The sequence below is a fragment of the Ciconia boyciana genome, chromosome 6 (genome assembly GCF_034638445.1).
Source record: "Ciconia boyciana chromosome 6, ASM3463844v1, whole genome shotgun sequence".
Lineage (NCBI taxonomy): Eukaryota > Metazoa > Chordata > Aves > Ciconiiformes > Ciconiidae > Ciconia > Ciconia boyciana.
The window spans coordinates 1,153,110-1,170,989 of NC_132939.1; the positions used below are offsets into that span (position 1 = coordinate 1,153,110).

Consider the following 17,880-nt stretch of genomic DNA (forward strand, 5'->3'; position numbering starts at 1 on the left):
GCCTGCACCGGCTTACCCAGCGCTGCCTGTCAGGATTCCCCAATGGCTCGTTTGCCAGCCTGGAGACCTCTCACTACTGCATCGTGCCAACTCTTCAGCAACACCCTTCGGTGAGAGCCCTCTTGCTGCCTGTGAGCATTCCGAGGTCAACACAGCAGGCTGAACCCAGGAGTCTCCTCTCCTAACGTTTTTAGCTCTTTTTGCCATCACCTCCAAGCAGAACATCAGTTCTCCGACAGCCTTTGAACAACACAAATTGGCTGGCCAAAGCAAGGGCTGAAACAATGCCAGAGTAAAATGCTCTTCGTGAGGCTTTTATAAAGGTGTGGACGTTTCAAAAAACAGTCATAGCTCAGCTACACTTATGACGCAGATGTAAGAAAACTTAACTTCAGCAGTTTGGATTCATGTTATTAATATCCTCTGCCGTTTGAACCCTGAGGTAAAAAACACACCATGATGACTTGTACCCTTACACCACATCACAGTTTCTGTTGTGCAACCCTGCTGTTATTAAACAAAGCACTGGCGCAGCTTTATCAGGTGATTTATGCAGAATTTCATGAAAAACAGGTGGAATGTTTTACGCAGATTGCCTCTTAGTGCTAAAAAAAATCTTCTAAATGCACTTTTCAGAGTGTATACAGAAGAATCACTGACTGTAAGCAAAGCCACATCTCGGGTGAAGTACAGACCCCATTCTGCATCAACACCTTTCCCCACCGCAGTGAAGCAGTCCATGCCCCAGAGGCCAGGCGTGCCGATGCTCCTCTGAGAGAATACTGTCTCTACACAAAATGTGATGAAGTTTCTGGAAGATGAGAAACAGACAAAAGTAAGATCAAGGCACTAAAACAAAAGTTACTGTAGAGGTTTTGCACAACACGTGATGAATTCTGACCATCCCTCCAGCAGCACGACGGCTCAGAGTCACACCAGCATTTGGCTACTTACGTACTCCAGAGGAGAAATCCCACCTTCTGATGTTCCGGCACTATTTCTTCCCACAGAATTCAGACATCCTTGAGGATTTCTTCATGCGGCTGTGGAGCCCTGCCTGTGTTTTTGCTTACCACAGGATACTTGCTGACCACTGGGGGATATGGTAGTTGGATCAGATAGGTCTCTGTAATGAGGCTGTTACATACAGAAACCAAATTCAATGGTAATTAAGACAACAATAGTGCCTGGTCAGACACTGAACAGCAGCAGATTTAGGCACGATCTTAGATTCTTTCCACATTTTCATCTTTTATGTGGCATATTCTAAACCTCATTCTCTACCACTAAATTCTCTTGCCCAAAGTACTTATTTTCAGGAGCCCAAACTTGTACTATATTCTTAAAAAATTAAATAACAGGGATCCCTAAGCAAAGGAGGACTCTAACCACAACAAGGGATACAAGTACAAGACACTGTACCTGAAGGATCAGCACGGGGACTCTCTAAACCAAGAGCATTACTAACAAAAGACACAGCGGTCAAACTCACCTATGTCTTGGCCAACACCTTTGCAGGCAGCTTCCCTGATGAGAATTCAGCACTGACATTTAGGAAAACAAGAAAAAAAAACCAACCTAAAAGACTAACATGGCACACACTTTCAGATGAGAAGCCCAACCCAGTGGAAAGCTTCCCCTTGCTGCCTCTTCACTCTCCAGTGGGAACTGGTGGTAGTGGGAAAGTGAGGGTGAGCGCAGCTCTCCTCGGCAGGCTGCCTTGCTATTAGCACCTCTGTTGTCATCATGCCCTTCAAGTTTTCAGAGCACTTTACAGACACGAGTAAAAGCCTGAAGGTCATTGCTAAAGCAAATCAGTTTGCTGTGGTGAATAGATGCAGATCCCTGTGAATATGATGCTGTCAACCAAACAGTGAGAAGTAAATAGCCAGAAAATGCATGTAGCTGGTTGCTTTAGCTTTATTTCTATCATCGTTCCCTAGGCAGTCAGGGACCCAGAAGCCTTTGATGTCCCTTCGCAGCTCCAAACAAATGCCTGGCCATCCTCTCCTCCTTTGTAAGCAACAGTAACTCATTTCCTTCCAGTTTGCACAACCACGATGCCCCAGTTTTTAACTGCAGAATGGACTGTGTGTACAGGCAGTTCTCTCTGCTCCCTTTCCTGCAATTACAGGAAACTCTGCCTTCAAATATTTAGTGGCCACTCTGCATACCGCAAGCTGCTCTAGATATTCCTACAAACTGTATCCACTTTAGAGCCACAGTTCAGGCTCAATTTGTCCTGAATGATCCCAAATTATCTTCTACCTCTGTAATAAAGATATGGTGCTGACATGACCATTGCTACTACAGAAGAAAATGCCACACAGTAGCTACTGTATTTTACAGACACTTTCCCTGCCCCACACATATCCCGACACAGTCAAGATTCACAGCTTACTAGTATCCCCATTTATAGACTAGGACCTAGGGCACAGCAAAAGGCTTTCTCCAGGCTACAGGGGGAAGCACAGGATTCTTCTCACCAGACTGAACAATCTTAAAAGTTGGGAGCCTCACTTGATCTGGGGTCCTTCTGTAATCACTGGTTGAAAGATAGGGGCCGCTAGAGAAGGATTTGTCCCGTTCTCAGATAAATGGGATAATAAGCTGCCGCATTCGATAGCACAGAGCCCTGTTTGAGGAGGACAGGCACCATTATATATAAACAAGTGCAACTGGGAGATGACAGCAGTCACAGATTCCCCGTTTGATTCAGCAAATTGTGCATATAAATTCAACCTGCCATCTTCAAAGGCCTACTATATGCTGATTGCCAGGGCTGTGGCAGCATGGAAAAGACTCGATACCAGCAAGGTTGACAGGAAGGAAAAATAAAAGGGAACGATTCAGGTGAAACATGACACAAAACAACAGAAAACCCTGAGACATAAGTGTAACCTTGTTGAAAGCATATACGAAAAGATATTCACAGAAAACAACATCTCAAAGCATAATTACCCACTGAGTAGGCTATGAGCTCTTCAGAGAAGAGGCTACGTTTTGTTATATACTTAGATATCACTTAGTGTACAAGAAATCTCGCTCCTGAATACTACTGCAATGCAAATTACAAACCTGCTCTGCGTATCGTCATTCTCCTGACTGGCTGCCTAGTTCTTGGGGAAGGAGCTGTTGGCCCTGGAGACAGAGCTTCAATCTTTTAACTAATCTAGGTTTATCATAGGATTTATATTTGATTCCACACTCATCTAAGTAATGGAGCGATTAACTGGCGATACGCCATGCACGAACTGTAAAGAGAGAAACACAAGAATCAGATATTTAATTCTATATTGGACAGGAAGATGGATGCTTTCTGCTTTCTTCACAAATACGGAAATGAGTTTTTAAAATTTTCTAAGATACTTTAATGAAATCTTTCAAGGGCCTTCCCTCACTCTCTTTAGTCAGACTTGGGCCAAAGTATAAAATGGCATTAAATGTTAAACCTGTCATCCCCATCCCCAATAAATGTTTGTTTCAGGATCCAGGCTTCTGCTATAGTCTCTTCTTGTTTTAAAAGCCACATAGCCACAGAATAGGGAAGTTAGACCAGACTTCAAGGTTCACACTTCCTTGCATCTCTGAACTATAGACACATTTTAAAGCATCTCAGCACCGCAACAAGGCTTACGAATAAATCAAGATCTACTTTAATTTAAAACACAAGTGCAAAGGATTCACAACTAGAGACGAGCAGGATCATTTGTTTCAAATTATAAATCTTTTCAAAGCCCTGCTCTTTTGCATAAAAAAGCAGTATATCTGGAATACAGAAACATTTTACATCAAAAATTTTCCAGTGCAGCTAAGGAGGAGCTAAATTAATTCATTTCAACCAACTTCATCAGCCCCAAACTTAGACATCCAGTCTAGGCAAGCCACCCACGATCCCTCTACTGGCCACAGGCAGAGTGGTATCGAGGGACAGCGATTTCATCCTTCAGCAGGTATCTGAGATAATGGAGATGGATCACCCTCTGGAGGTGCTCCTCTCACCTCGGTCTACAGAGCCAACCTATACGCTTCGCAGACTGGGTGCCCACCATTTAGATGGCTGGCATCAGTGCAGATGAATTCCATCCCAAATTACTTCAAGTAATCAACTGTGGCTTCAATTTTGAAGCAGGATCTGTAACTGGAGTAAATAGCAGAGGATAGAGATTATTAACATCTTCTGAAGAAAATGCAGTTATGAGGTTAGTTTCTGAGACGGTAAGACTGTCCCAAGAATAACTTAAATTCCAATAAATTTGTATCTGGACTTTCAAAATAGGATCCCAGTTCCACATGTAAGATTATATTCTTGAGACCTCACAACAATACACACCATTACTGTACAATGTTACATCCTGACCTAGAGTCCAATTACCTTGACTATCTCACTGATCAGAAAGTGTATCATACAAAATATCTAAATCTATTTTAAAATAACTGAAATAGCTGTTTAGACAACCAGTAACCTTCCGAATGTATCAGCAAAGGGATGGTGGGGAAGGGCATACCAATAACAAAACATACATCAAAAGTTTCTCTTCTCCCGATACTCTGCAGTAGCAAGCAGAGGAGATAGAGGCTCAACAAACCGTCTCACATGAACACAAAAATCTCTCCTGGGATATGCAGGACAGCTGAAACATTGCCATTCAGTCTCCTAGAGCATCCCCAAAGTCCTACCCAACAATTGTCTCAAGGCAGCATTTCTCAGCCTCTCTTGGGAGAAAAGACTTGGAAAGAAAGGCGCCTGGAAACCAAACACAAGAACAAGCTTTCACGGACTCTCCATTCCAACCAGCAATGGAGACGTTGCATACTGTGAATTTTCAACCACAAGATCCTGGTGGCAAGAACACTTGTCTTCGGAGTCTGTTTTGAGGCCTGTATCCAAGGGTTTCCCCCTCCAAAAGTTTAAGATCATGAAATGGATTCAAGATTGACCACTAAACCATACATATTCCTCAGCAAAAGAGAAGCACGTTGATGCAAGAGAGCCATTTAGAAACAAATATATACATAGCACATTTGCTCCCTAGGAAAATATGTACAGTTTTCTAGGTCCACGTTTAACTGAAGGAAATTAAAATCATCTGTGAAAAAGTCTCAGAGGAAAAAACTGTCAAGTCTTTGTGCATTGTTTGAGAGTTTAAAGGGGTCTGTGCCCCAAAACGTACATTTGAGTCAGCTCAAGACTCCAGTGTACAACTAAGGAAAGAAAGATCACATTTCTAATTGGGAAATACTGTTCCAGTTCAGTAGTCAGCAGCCAAGGTTTGCAGGAACTTGCAGACATTCAGATACGCAACTTCAGACTCCGCTTGAAAATGCCATTCTTCGGAAGAAGCGATCCACAAGTCATGAAACACCTGCTTTATTCTTGAGACATACTTGGGCTGAGTTGGATCTAGTATGTATTGATTGTCTTCAGCAAAAGAGAAGCCACAAAAGGCTGGGAATGCAAGGACAGCGTTCACATGCATCCTCTAAAAAGATCGCTGACAAGTTCCAAGCACCATTCACAGGACGAGACTGCCTGGTCTCTTGATATTTTTTTTAATAAACATTACTTTTTCCTAGCATTTCCCCTTATGTAAAGTCAGCAGGTAGAGGTACGCTTTCTGTATTGTTGGATAAGGGGAACCAGGCACTCTGGAAGTCCCGTCTGGAGCAAAAAGGGGTGATCCAGAAGTTCTTGTGCCGTTGCTCTTTCTAGCGGATCCCGTGTCAGCATCCTTTCCAAGAAGTCTCTCAGAACAGGGGAGGTCTGTGAAAAAGCAACCAACCAAGTCAACCCCGAAAAGGAACCAGGCAACAGTTCATGCGACAACAGGTTGCTGAGATAGGTTTGGTCAAAAGGATCGTGTACATTTCAACTTTGTAACCCTGCTTTTGCACAGCAATGTAACACGAGATAGCATGCTTTTTATGGTACAGGAGTAACTTTCCGTCACCGGTACGCACAACATTTACACAGGTTGTTTTCTCTCTAATGGGGCACAGCAAATTAAGACAAGACTGCCTGCCACGTCCTTCCATCCAAGTTAATTTTGTTTCCCATTTTGTTATTTAATCTTTTCTGCATTTCAGCTCGAAAATTCCACAGAATTCCTACTACCCGAGGCACATCGCCTTGGGTGTGAAGGGTAGATCAATTCATTCTTTTACTGGCCACAGATTGTGGAAAAAGTAGTTAAATAGGATTCCCCAATAGGTTTTGAGAGTCTGGAAACCTGATGCTGCTGATACAAGAAGATGAAGAAACTGCAGAACAGTGTATCAAAAACCTAAATGACCTCAGCAGGTTTGTCCTTTGAAAGATGTGTAAAAGCCTGATGAGTAGCCAGACCCAGGAAGCACTTAAAGGCACTGCAGATCTCTTGCTGGCGGTAATCCTCTGCATCATTAAAACTGAATAAAAAATGAACTTGGTATATATTTATTTATTTTACTGCCGCTAATTACATCCATTTTAGATTGGGGGCATTTTCCCAGCTCTGGTTAACTCAGAAGTAAATCACGAAATACTATTCACACTGAGCTACTGCTTATTTCATGAGTGCTTTGAACGACTTCACTGTGGTTTCTAGAGGGAGAAGGCACAGCACAGCTAAGTATGAGTGCCAGGATCTGGCCTTTATCACTCTGTCAATAAATCTAGTTATGCTTTAGAAAAGCAGCAGAGATTACCGCAGGTGGCATCCATTTAACCTGTTGCACCCAGCAGTGCAGTAATTGACCCCAGTGAGCCATTAACTGTAATCAGGATGGAGGGCTGGATCCACAGCGGGTGCTGAGCTCTGCTCAGAGAGCAGGGAGATGGGGGAGGACGGCCACCAGCCTGGCAATCCCGAGGTCTGCTGGAAGCCAGTTTGCTTCCCAGGACAAAGTGGAGCAAAGCAATGCTATAAACGACTCTGGCTTTCAGAGCCCATGGCAGGGTCATCTCACCAAGCAAGGTGCGCGATCCAGACCAGAACTGGCTCTACACTCCCTAAGGAGTACAAGCACTTGGTCCAGAAAGTGACCTTGAAATTTTAATTACTGTTGCAAAGAGGAAAGAGCAGCTGTTGATGTTTGAGTGTCTGCTGTTAGTTCAGCAGTCTACTCTGTTAAATAATTCAGTTTTAGCAGCTGCAGATACTCTGATTAATTGGAAAGGCCGGATAGCTTCTGCAGCATTCTGAGCTATTTGATCTCAGAGGCTTGGACTGAAATGAAAGGAGGACTGCTCTAACTGGTGACTAAAAGCTAATCACTGTATTTCTTATGTCACTGCTACTTTTTCATAAGAAACCATGAAGCTGAGTTCATCTTCAAAGCAGCTGCAGTGTTTCCACGAGCCACTGTCTGTATTGAGCTCCCCTGCTCTGACCAGTCTTGGCAGTCCTGAAAACTGCAAAGCCAGAAACTCTCAAGAGCAAGGATCTTCCTATTTGCTCCCCTAGAAGATGAGCTACTCTGTCGACATCAGCAAGATTTAAACTGTTGGGTCCACCTGAAGCATTATCAGGTTTATGCCCAAGTGACCGTACATTGTTAGGGCTATTTCCCAAACCAGCCACTAGCTGTCAGCAGCAACTTGCATCCACTGAGGCACCAGGGCCAAAGAAGTTCCCCAAGAAGCATGTCCCAGCAGGATCACTTTCACAGCCAGCTTTACTGGAAGGGCTGATACGATGTTTCCCCATGATAATCATCAGGTTTATGAGTGTTTGCCAGTATGCTCACCCTGTGGAAGTTTTTCAGTTTGGGAGGAGGACTGTCACGGAGTCTCTTCATTGCCTGGACTGGAGAATCACTAAAATAGGGGGGTTCTCCATCCACCATCTCTATCACCATGATCCCCAGAGACCAGATATCTACCTGTGGGAGCCAACATCACATCAGTATACACAGTTCAGAGCAACAGGTCCTTGCTTCGTTGCTTTCAGAAAGACTACAACACCCCACCCATGACAAACCTTACCGAAAGAGTAAAACATTAACCGACTTGATGCTATTGGACTCCTTACCGCAGTTTAACAAAGACAGCTTTCCACCTAGGACTGAGCCACGCTGGTGTTGCAACACGCCAAGGTCTGCAAGTAACTACCAACCAACCAGGTGTAGCACAAGCAAACAAAATTAATCAGTCTGCCACCACCTGCCCCTAATTTCAGAGCTCCCACCTGTGCCTTCCCTCCTCCCCTCCCCTCCCTTTTATGGCATTGATTGATTTACCGATCGGTATCATGTCACACGCTGCTCCTTGCCAACATCTGTCCACCCTACAGCAGATACAAGCCTATGCCAAGCTTCAGGTATAAGGATAGAGTAAGTTTACACCTTGTTCCCAGAAGCAGAACAACCTGTTTTTCTACCGTTTTAGGAAATACCGATATCATCACAATCAAATCTGTAGTCTTAGTTGTATTTATATTTTTAAATAGACTCTAGAGGCTCTTCCTAGAAAAGCCAGTAGTTATTTTCCTGTGACACTTCAGAATAGTATTTGCTACCTCTCCTGATATCAGGGAAGTGGTCCCTTACCTCGGTAGTGTATGGTATCCTTGCAATAACTTCTGGAGCCATCCAGTAGGGAGTACCTACTAGGGACTTTCTTTTAGGTACATCTTTACTGATCTGAGCACAGAAGCCAAAATCTGAGAGTTTGACCTGTACAAAGAAAAAAGCAACCAACCTTAAAAATAATTTTTAAACAACATGGAGGGAAACACCAAAACCAAACAAGACAAAGGGAGTAAGAGGACGAGGTACAAACAAGAGATTACGAACAGAAAGGAAATAAGGAGACAGAGTAAGGCTACAGCAGCAGAAGACAGGAAACAATTTGTCTGAGGAAATATACCCTTCCATCCAGTGTCAAAAGAATTGAGTCGCTCTTAATGTCTCGGTGAATGACCCCCTGAGAGTGAAGATACGACAGAGCCTGCAGCACTGATTCACACACTGTTGCAATTTGCTCTTCATTTAGCCTGAAATTAAAGACACAGGAGTTTAACCGCATTGTACCAGGCAGTGGACAGTACTCATGCACAGGTCCTCTTTAAAGGCACAGTGCAATTTTGAAGTTGAATTGCAGATACATATTTTGGTTCCCCATGACCATTACTATCTCAATTTTACTGTTCTTCTATGACTGTCTTTTACTGTTGAAAACATTTTTTTCTTGATGGTTAGCAATTTCAAGTTTTCCTAAGTGTAATACAGAGCAATTGCATTTTAAATCTTGTATCTAAATTCATTCTGCAAGATGCTGTTTCAAGCAATTCTGATAGGCAAGACTGCTTCTTCATGCTAAGGTGCCACAGTAACTGTTGAGACAGCTTTTTTTTTTTTTAAGCAAATATAGTAAAGCAATTGTTCACAAGGCATGTTGTGCAACTTTATCCAGAAAGCATCTAAACACATAATTCGATAGAGAATATAGGGATCCTTCACAGGTTTCATGCAGCTAGACACTTTGGATACTCTTATGCCTAACTACAGGTAGCACAGGTTACAAGCCGGGAAGACACTCCTGAATTTTAGCAGTCTCTCTGCTAGCACACTGAGTATGAGCACCAAGAACCTTATCTTTAGAAGCTCTCGCTGTTTGGAATACCAACACAAGAACCTTCATGATCAAGTGTAAGTGAAAACGGTAGAAATGAAAATTATCTCCTGGAACTGGGGACAGTGACAGTGTTCTCTGAACACTTATACTGAGCAATGCTAGAAGTTAAGTATATCAAAGAATAGCTGAAGTACCCAATTTGAGTACTTTTGATTCTCAGCCTGTCTCTAGCAATTGTTTCAAACAGCTCGCAGTTGAGGGCATAGAAATGATACCTGCAGACCTGGATTTGAGGAGGTAAGACTGAGGAGAAGAGAGCGCTCAGAAGGCAGACCTGTGCAGAGCAGACCAGTACCTTCCAAATACATAAGAGCAATTTCTGCACACTCATGAAGGAGGTTGCACCATCAGCTGAGAAATTTTTACTTCCTTTGCTTGTTTGGTGTTCCATATCTTACTCTACCAAACTGACCGGCTGACCAGGACACTGCATGTTGCGGCTGCGCTGTGCTGTGCTGATGGCAGATATATCTGAAGGATGGCAGAGGGCTACTTTTGCCATTATGATTTAACCTCTAACGGGAGAGGGAATTCTCCAATATAGAACCTAACCTATTTAGAAACAGTGCTTTTCATTTCATAGCGCATGAGCTGTAAGAAAAGCTGATACACTTCTGAGCGCTAACAAGAAGTATACTTTCAGCTTGTCACGTATGGAATTTGGTTTCAGTCAAGTGATTGCATAGTGTAAAACAGATTACTAGAGGATTAGCTCACTCCTGGAGATGCAAATCAGTTATCACCTTCAGCAAATGTTTAACGAGTGGAATGAGGGTATTTTCCTCCCTGTGAAAAACTGATAAAGGCTTGCAGCTCACTTCTAATAATTGTTATGGTTATAACAGATCCTGTTTCCACTATGTGGAAAAACAAGCATTCACTAAAAGGTTCAAAGGAAGGCTTTGTAAAATAACTCAAATCTAGGCTGAGGTCCCACAATGGAACTCAAGCTCACTGGTGGATATAAACTACACAGACCCTTCATAAACCTCTTCAGAATATTCTTTTTTTTATCTGTAGTTCCATTGGTTCTAATACCAGCTAAGAGCTACAAGAGTTTCACTGGCTCTGCCATGCCATAACTCAGCACTCTTTAAGCCTAAATGTTCTTTTTCCTGTCCAGGAGCAGGTACATGACTTACAGTGAAACCTTGGTTCTCAGACCCTGAGACGTGCCTCTGAACTCAATGCTGGAGGGCCTGGCCATCTAAGCATCTCCAAGACACTCCTTACCGGTGGGGTTGTAGAGGCTACAAAGGACAACGTGCTTTTTTATGCCTCCCAAACACATCACAGATACAAATCCAAAACAGAGAATCCAAGAGAGCAAGATATATGCCTTAAATCCACCACAGGATCAGTAAAGGCTAGTCAAAGCATGTAAGTGAATTAAAGGCATACTATGATTTAAAAAAGTAAATACAATTAGTGTTAGCAATACTACCTAATTGTAATCCAATTAAGATTCTGAATCTTCAAAAAAGGAAAGCTCATCCTACAGCCTTTCTTGGTCAGTCTTTTCATTGGCATCCCCTGCACCAGTTTACAGCCTCGCAGGACTGCTTGGAAGCAGGAGGGTGCTCCAGGGTCATGGGTAAGAGACAATCATCATAACTGCATCTCCAGAACACCTTGTCAGTGGGACTCCAGAGGCCATTTGAGAACAACTTCTTTGCCCTACAGGAATGCTTTGGTCGTTAATTAATATGAAGTGGTGCGGATAAGAAAACAAATTTGGGAGAGTGTCCAGTAGTTGCTATCTTTAGGCAATGAAATTTGGGAAGGAGTCCAGATCTCAAGGCTCTGCTGCACTTCTCCAGAGGAGTTAGCCGCAAATTCAACCTCACTAAGGTTGTACCGCTGAAAACTATTTCTGCATGCTCTTTAATACTTATTCAGTGAGCTTCCTGGCCAGAATACAACAGATATAGTAAACAATACTTTTCATGTGTACTGTGTTTTACAGGGAAGGTCATCAAGTAGATGAATAGTGGGTATCTAAAGGGATCAGTACTGTAAATGAGGTCTCTTCTACATCAGAAGTATTACCGCATACTTCAAATGGATGACAGTTATAAAGTGTAATAGTTTCGGGGCACTGCAATCACAAGATCTCTGCGGGAAACTATTCTTCCCAGAAATCTCCACTCTACTGCTCTTGCCTGCTAAGTGGGAACACAAGCGTTGATGTTTCGGATTTTGCTTCGTACCTGATCTGAGACACAATATCTGTGAGGGCTCCCCCCTGCAGGAACTCCATCAGCACCCAGAGCTCCTCTCCCACTAGGTAGCTTTTGTACATCTCCACTACGTTGACATGTTGATAGTCCCTCATTATCACCACCTGTAAAAACACAGTGGACAATTGACCACCACAAAATCACTAACACCACTTAATCTTATCCAACAAAGCAAGCAAGCACAACCTTATGAGTACAACACAGTAGCCTCCATCCCCCCAGTCATTTTTCTTCCTGGTCCTAGCATAATTCTATGAAAAGGAAGATGTCTCCTGCTCTTCCCTTCTTTTTAGCACACCGACTGTTACCATGGCTTTACAGCGGACAGCAGAACCCCACCTCTCGTCACTATACTCACCTCATTAAAAAGGAGCTCCCGGCGCTGCTGCTTTCTCAGGTCCATCATTTTCACTGCTACCTGCCGCCCCGAGTGCTTCTCTCGAGCAATACAGACAATACCTGTGGACCCTTCACCAATCTTTACATAATTCTCCAGCAATGTCCGGGGATCCCCCTGGTCCACTACCATCCTAAGGGCAGCTTTGAACTGCTCATGAGTCACAACCACCGGGTCCTCACTGGCCAGCTGCCCTTTCACAGAAGAGTCCTGGGGAAGGTGAAGGTTGCTAGAACTAGTCTGAGTCTGCCGGTTCCTGGGAGACCCTGCTGGTGACGGCCTGCCTGGTGGCACTGCAATTGCCTTCTCCACTGTTGGTGATTTCTGGGGGGTCCCAGCTTCTGAGATCATCCTGGGGAAATCGGATGCAGGCTGATCTGATGGAAGAGACTGGGCTTTGGCTGCAGGGCTGCGTGGTGAACCCCACTGCTGGGGCCTGAAGAAAGCATTAGGCTTTGGGAAGAACAAACATGAAAGCAGAAGAAAGAAAAAGCAATGCTTAGATTAACAAGAAGAAAGAAGTGTCAAAAATCAGTTGCATGTTATACCACTCTGGCCTAGGACATTTTGTAGCAGTCTGGAGTCAAGAGCTCTAGGTTCTCATCTCCCAACATATGCTGCATGACTAAGGGAAGCCCCATGGATCCAGATTTTCAAGAATCAGTTACAGGATGGGTACTATGCTTTAAGGACCTCCCAATTGAGGCAGTTGAAAAGGGACCTTTTAATGCACATGCTTTTAAAAAAAAACACTCCACCAAAAACCAAAACCCACAGAAAAAAAACCAGCTGCTAAAAAGCATTCCAACCTTGCCACCAAAACTCAGGGGCAACCTGTGTTGCAGAGAATTTTAAAATCCTTTATCCCTCTGTGCCTCTGATCTTCCTATATATAAAAGGAAAGAGGATTCATGCCAACGCTGTAAATCACTTTGATGTCTTGGCCTAATTCCCTTTGGGTAATTATGCTCTGCCTACTGAAAACTCTCTCTGCACTTTCCACTGGTACCTGCAGAGCATTCCTGTCGATCAGACACAGAATTAGCACTCTGTTTTGGGAAAAGCACCGTGAACCAGGACAGCTGTGGGAGGCCAGCGTGACACTTCAGCTGCACAGAGCCACCTGCCACCTTGCCATCTTACTGGCTCAAAACTGACCTACAGTGAATTTGGATTAGCAGTGCTCCTTCCTGAAGCATTCCAGACTTTCGGAGACCTCCCACTCAAGTACCAAGCAGGCCCAACCCTGTTTAGTTTATGAGATCTAGTAAGATCACAGCCTGCGGTAATATGGCTTCAGGATACGCATTCCCATGCTAGCACTACGCATCGGTCTCCCAAGAAGGATAAATCTTGAAGTACTAGTACTCACCCTGGAAACGTTGACTAATTAAAATGCAACAACATCTAGCAGGTTAGGTACAAAATACTTTAGATACTTAGTTACATGTAAAATAATAGTGGATCTGACAAAGTAGCAACTTCAGAAAGAGCAAGCCAATCATTTATATTACAGGGCAAAATAAAAACTTCAAAGCAACAAGATTTTTCTCTCTCACAATTCAGACAGATCATTAATAAAGTTAATAATATGGGTATGGGAAACTGCCAATAGAGAAATTTTTTAAAGAGCACTCATTTTCTCTCAGACAGAAAATAATTGTATAGAATTTAATTCTATGCACCTTGGGTTTTAACCAAGGATTTCTGTCAACAGTAAAATCTGCATAAGCCTAACACACATAGGCCCTGAAAGTATGATTTAGTAGCTCCTGGCATTGGGGTGCAGGAGTGCACAAACACAAACTGCCTGTCAGAAGTTACTTCCTCCTCATTTACCAGCTCCACCCCTGCAGCCCTGTAGAGACATGCTCATGGCAGCGAAGTATTTATTTCCCAACTCTTGTTTTGTCTCAGGAGAGAGAGAAAAAAAAAAAAGGCTTTCTATAACCTAGAGCATGCAAAAGGGCACACAACATGCATGCAAGCTCACGCATGTTTGTCTAACCACATGTAAGTATTATTTCCTGCTCTTGTAATTTGACAGCCCCTATATATACATGTTCAGTCTCTGGACGTTTTGAGAGGTCACTGGTTCTCCCACTCCTTCTCCCCCATATTAGGTTGAAAGTGAAGAGCACTTGACCTTCCCACAGTGCCTACAGGCAGCCTGTCAAGGCACCCACCTCCCCATTTTCAACCAGTTATATCCCCTTTCCATTTCATCTGCAATTATGCATTTCTTACACATCACAATTACACTTCTTCATCTCCATTTGTGAGGGAGACTAAAGTTTTAATCATTGGAGGCTGTTAAGAACAGCTTAGATAACCAATTGCCAGCAATGGTGCAGATCCTTCACTGGAGCAGGGAAATGGACTAGATAACCTCAAGGTCTTTCCTACTCCTCTCCCAAGCAGCTCGAGTTCAAACACACCCAAGCACATCCATGCGCACACGCCATTTGACTGGTAACCTCTGCTCCTCCTTGTGAAAGTGCTGAGGCATGGCAAAGACACTCTTGCTAGAGAAGAAAGAAGTGGTCAGTTCTCCTACGTACTCAGGGACAGGCCTCCAGCCGGTATAGATCAGCCCAAAGTCAGAGACAGCAATAAGTGTAGTTTGTGCTACACGAGAACTGCATTCCTTTAAAATCCCACTCCCTCGGAAAGGGAACCTGCAGGGAGAAGACTGTGTCTGAAAGCCTTGAGCCTTATGCAAACTCCAAGAAGCCGGGTCGTAGAAAGCCCCACCCTGCAATACACTTTAGAACAGTCAATTTTGTTGGGCCAGTGATTCCTGTCATCTTCCTCCGAGTTCAGGGACTCCACGCCTGCTAGAAATTAGCCTGGCCTTGCACCAGCCCAGCACGGCCTTTGAAACCACCACACAGCTGTGCAAGGACAATGAGTGCTGGGTTAGCCTGGGATGAATTAGAAGCAGTGGCCCGAAGGGCTACATTTCCTATCCAGTAACAGGAACCAGAGTTCTTCTCCTAGTTTAATAAGGAGTGAGTCACTCATTCAGGATAGCTTTCCTGGGGGAGATGTAGCTATGAGCTGTCCCATCCTTACCAAAACCAACAGTCAGATTTCCTGTTTGACAGTACTATGGGTGCCGATAGAAATGTTCCTATTGTAGGCAGTTTGGCAGACACAGCTATAACCAACAAGCTCTCCTGAGGTAGTTCTATTTTGCACAGGCAAAAGAATACATTACTAATGTAAATTACGGCAATTTCCCAAATGGCAAAAGCACATTTATGCTAGTATAATGGCATTTAAGTTATGCCTTTATTACTACAGAAGGGCAAAAATGAGTAAGTCCCCTACCTCCTTCCCAGCCTACACTCCTGCAAGTGCAGCTCCACTAACAAGCCTTTCTCATGTATATCTAGCTGCCATTTTGAGCTATGCCTAGCAGTATATTCTGTGAAGCTTAAGTGGACTACACGTTTCCCCTGTCCAGGACTATTTTGATTCCAGCATTAATCATAACAATAACAGATGGTTGCATGATGTTTGCAATTAAATTTGTTCAGCTGTGTAAGTAACCTCTGGAACTGTAAAGCCAACATTGCACTTACTCAAAAATACTGAATAACTCTACCTTTATCTGCAGGGAAGGGCCCGACTTGTTTGAGCCACTGGATGAGGGGAACACACTGCGTAACAGCCTCCTCTTCAAGCTGTTCTCCCTTGATTTGGAGCTAGGGCTGCCCTCCCCTGAGGGCCTGGAGTTTGCCTGTCGTACGAGACAAGGCTGAGGCCAGCACTCTTCCGAGCTCTTTTTTCCCATCTTCTCACTCTCCCCTGGTAGAGTTGGCATGTGCTGCAAACCTGGGGCACGCTGGAGGCAGCTGCTGTCAGCACCCTGGAACTCCGAAGGCCCGAGGGACTGTGCTTTCATAACCATACCATTGGGATGAGACTGTCCTTCCAATCGGGGTTTATAATCTGGCCACATAGTCTGCCTCCGGGTCACCTTGGTCCCACCATTGCAATTGAGGTAGTTTCCATATTTGTCTGCCCAGTCTGCTTCAGGACTCTGAAGATACATGTCTGGGGGTCTGTCTTCCCCCAGGAGCCCAAGGGACTGAGCTCTCCTCCTGCTGGTGGGGCTCCTTCCCCTTAGAGTGTTCGAGCTGATGGCAGAAAGCTTCTGGATGTCGTTGAGAATCCCAGAGATATAGCCTTCCACTTCCACAGTGCTGCCTCTCACTACAGTCTGTGAAACATAGGGAAAGGGGTGCAAAAGTTAGTTGTAAAAATTGAAGCTCAGTTTCTCTTGACAAAGGTTGCATTTTGTCTGTCTAGCCAAAGATTACTCAGGGAAAAAAAGAGAAATGTTTCCTTCTGTCTTTTTTTTTTAATTGTCCTTTACTGAAGAAAAAAAAATCATTGGGTTATATCCTTCTGTCAGAGGCAACACTGCTTTTGGCCAGAACAGGGAATTCTGCTGCTGTGCTCACATTCTGAAGGACAACGTTATAGCAAAACTGGGATGTTTTTAGCACTCCTGACTCTCTTGTGCTGAAATTGTGCTACACTACATCACTAACTTAGGCTCAACAAGCTCTTCAGAGTATTAGTTCTCCAAAGTTACAGCATGCCCCAAGCTCTACCTGCAAAAATCACCTTGCTATTCCAATACAAGGTTCATCTCTCCCCTGTAGCAGTCTCAATAGTGTTGTTATCAGCCTCCCTTAGTCTGGTTTTTGCTAATGCATCTTAATACTGACCAGTGAAGACCACACTGTTCCAAAGCTGCATCCCTCCTCTGTTCTGCCAAGCTATTATAATTAAAAATGATGAACAAAGGGTCACAACAGCTCAACAGCCTTGTAAGCAAACGATGAAGAACAAGGCTTCCATCCAAACAAGCAACAGCACTATACAAGTAGGACACTTAAAGCTGTGGGTATATTATGTAGTGCTCTACCTTGTTTATTCTGGAACTGAAAAGCTTACAGAAGCTTTTTTAGTTCTGGGAACCAGGATGTTTCATTTCTTCACAGAAATTCACAGCATAGGATCACTCCTACACTTTCATGAATCTCTGCCTGAGGAAAATCCTTCCCTGGAGTGATGGCAATCTCCTGTTTGCTAACTGAACTCCAGGGATCTTCTAAAGATGCTGAATTAATTACACCAAGCCTAATATTTAGCTGGTGCAAAACAGCGGCTCCAGTAATTTCAACAGAATGCCACAACAGTGCACAAAATGAGCACCCGGTTTGCTCAGCATCTGAGAATGAAAGGCAGAACAGAAGATTTTGTCAAACAAGGTGAAGAAAGGACAATCTGACTCATACCACTGCATACCTGCATCACCTGCAGCAGGAAATTCTGCTCTTCAATCCTTTTGTAGCAATATACCTCCCTCACCACATACACACGTCTTCCTCTATGGCCCCAGCTGCTGCCAAGTAAACAACATGCTGAGGACACTAACTCCTCAAACTGTTTCCATCACTTTTCCACCAAACTCGATAGGGAAAAAAAAAATACCAAAAGTAAATGGTCAGAAACCCAGTCTCTGAAATCTGTCAGTAGGGTGGGAAGAGTCTTCTGTCCATTCTAACTCATCCATTAGAAACGCCAGACATATCAGTTTACCTCAGTAA

General features: G+C 43.8%; 1 protein-coding gene across 6 annotated transcripts in view; it reads right to left on the minus strand.

Annotated features, from left to right (window-relative positions):
- Positions 1-3,687: 3,687 nt before the first annotated feature.
- PAK6 (p21 (RAC1) activated kinase 6) overlaps positions 3,688-17,880 on the minus strand; it is a 36,887-nt gene continuing 22,694 nt past the window's right edge. For 5 of the 6 annotated variants that reach the window (XM_072864471.1, XM_072864470.1, XM_072864469.1 and 2 more), the window contains 7 exons: positions 15,864-16,481; positions 12,215-12,706; positions 11,827-11,960; positions 8,849-8,975; positions 8,530-8,655; positions 7,729-7,863; positions 3,688-5,764 (listed from right to left, as the gene is read on the minus strand). In XM_072864471.1, coding sequence (XP_072720572.1) covers positions 5,597-5,764; positions 7,729-7,863; positions 8,530-8,655; positions 8,849-8,975; positions 11,827-11,960; positions 12,215-12,706; positions 15,864-16,481 — 1,800 coding nt within the window. In that variant the 3' untranslated portion in view covers positions 3,688-5,596. The remainder of the gene's footprint in view (positions 5,765-7,728; positions 7,864-8,529; positions 8,656-8,848; positions 8,976-11,826; positions 11,961-12,214; positions 12,707-15,863; positions 16,482-17,880) is intronic. The other variant, XM_072864473.1, reaches the window with a different exon arrangement.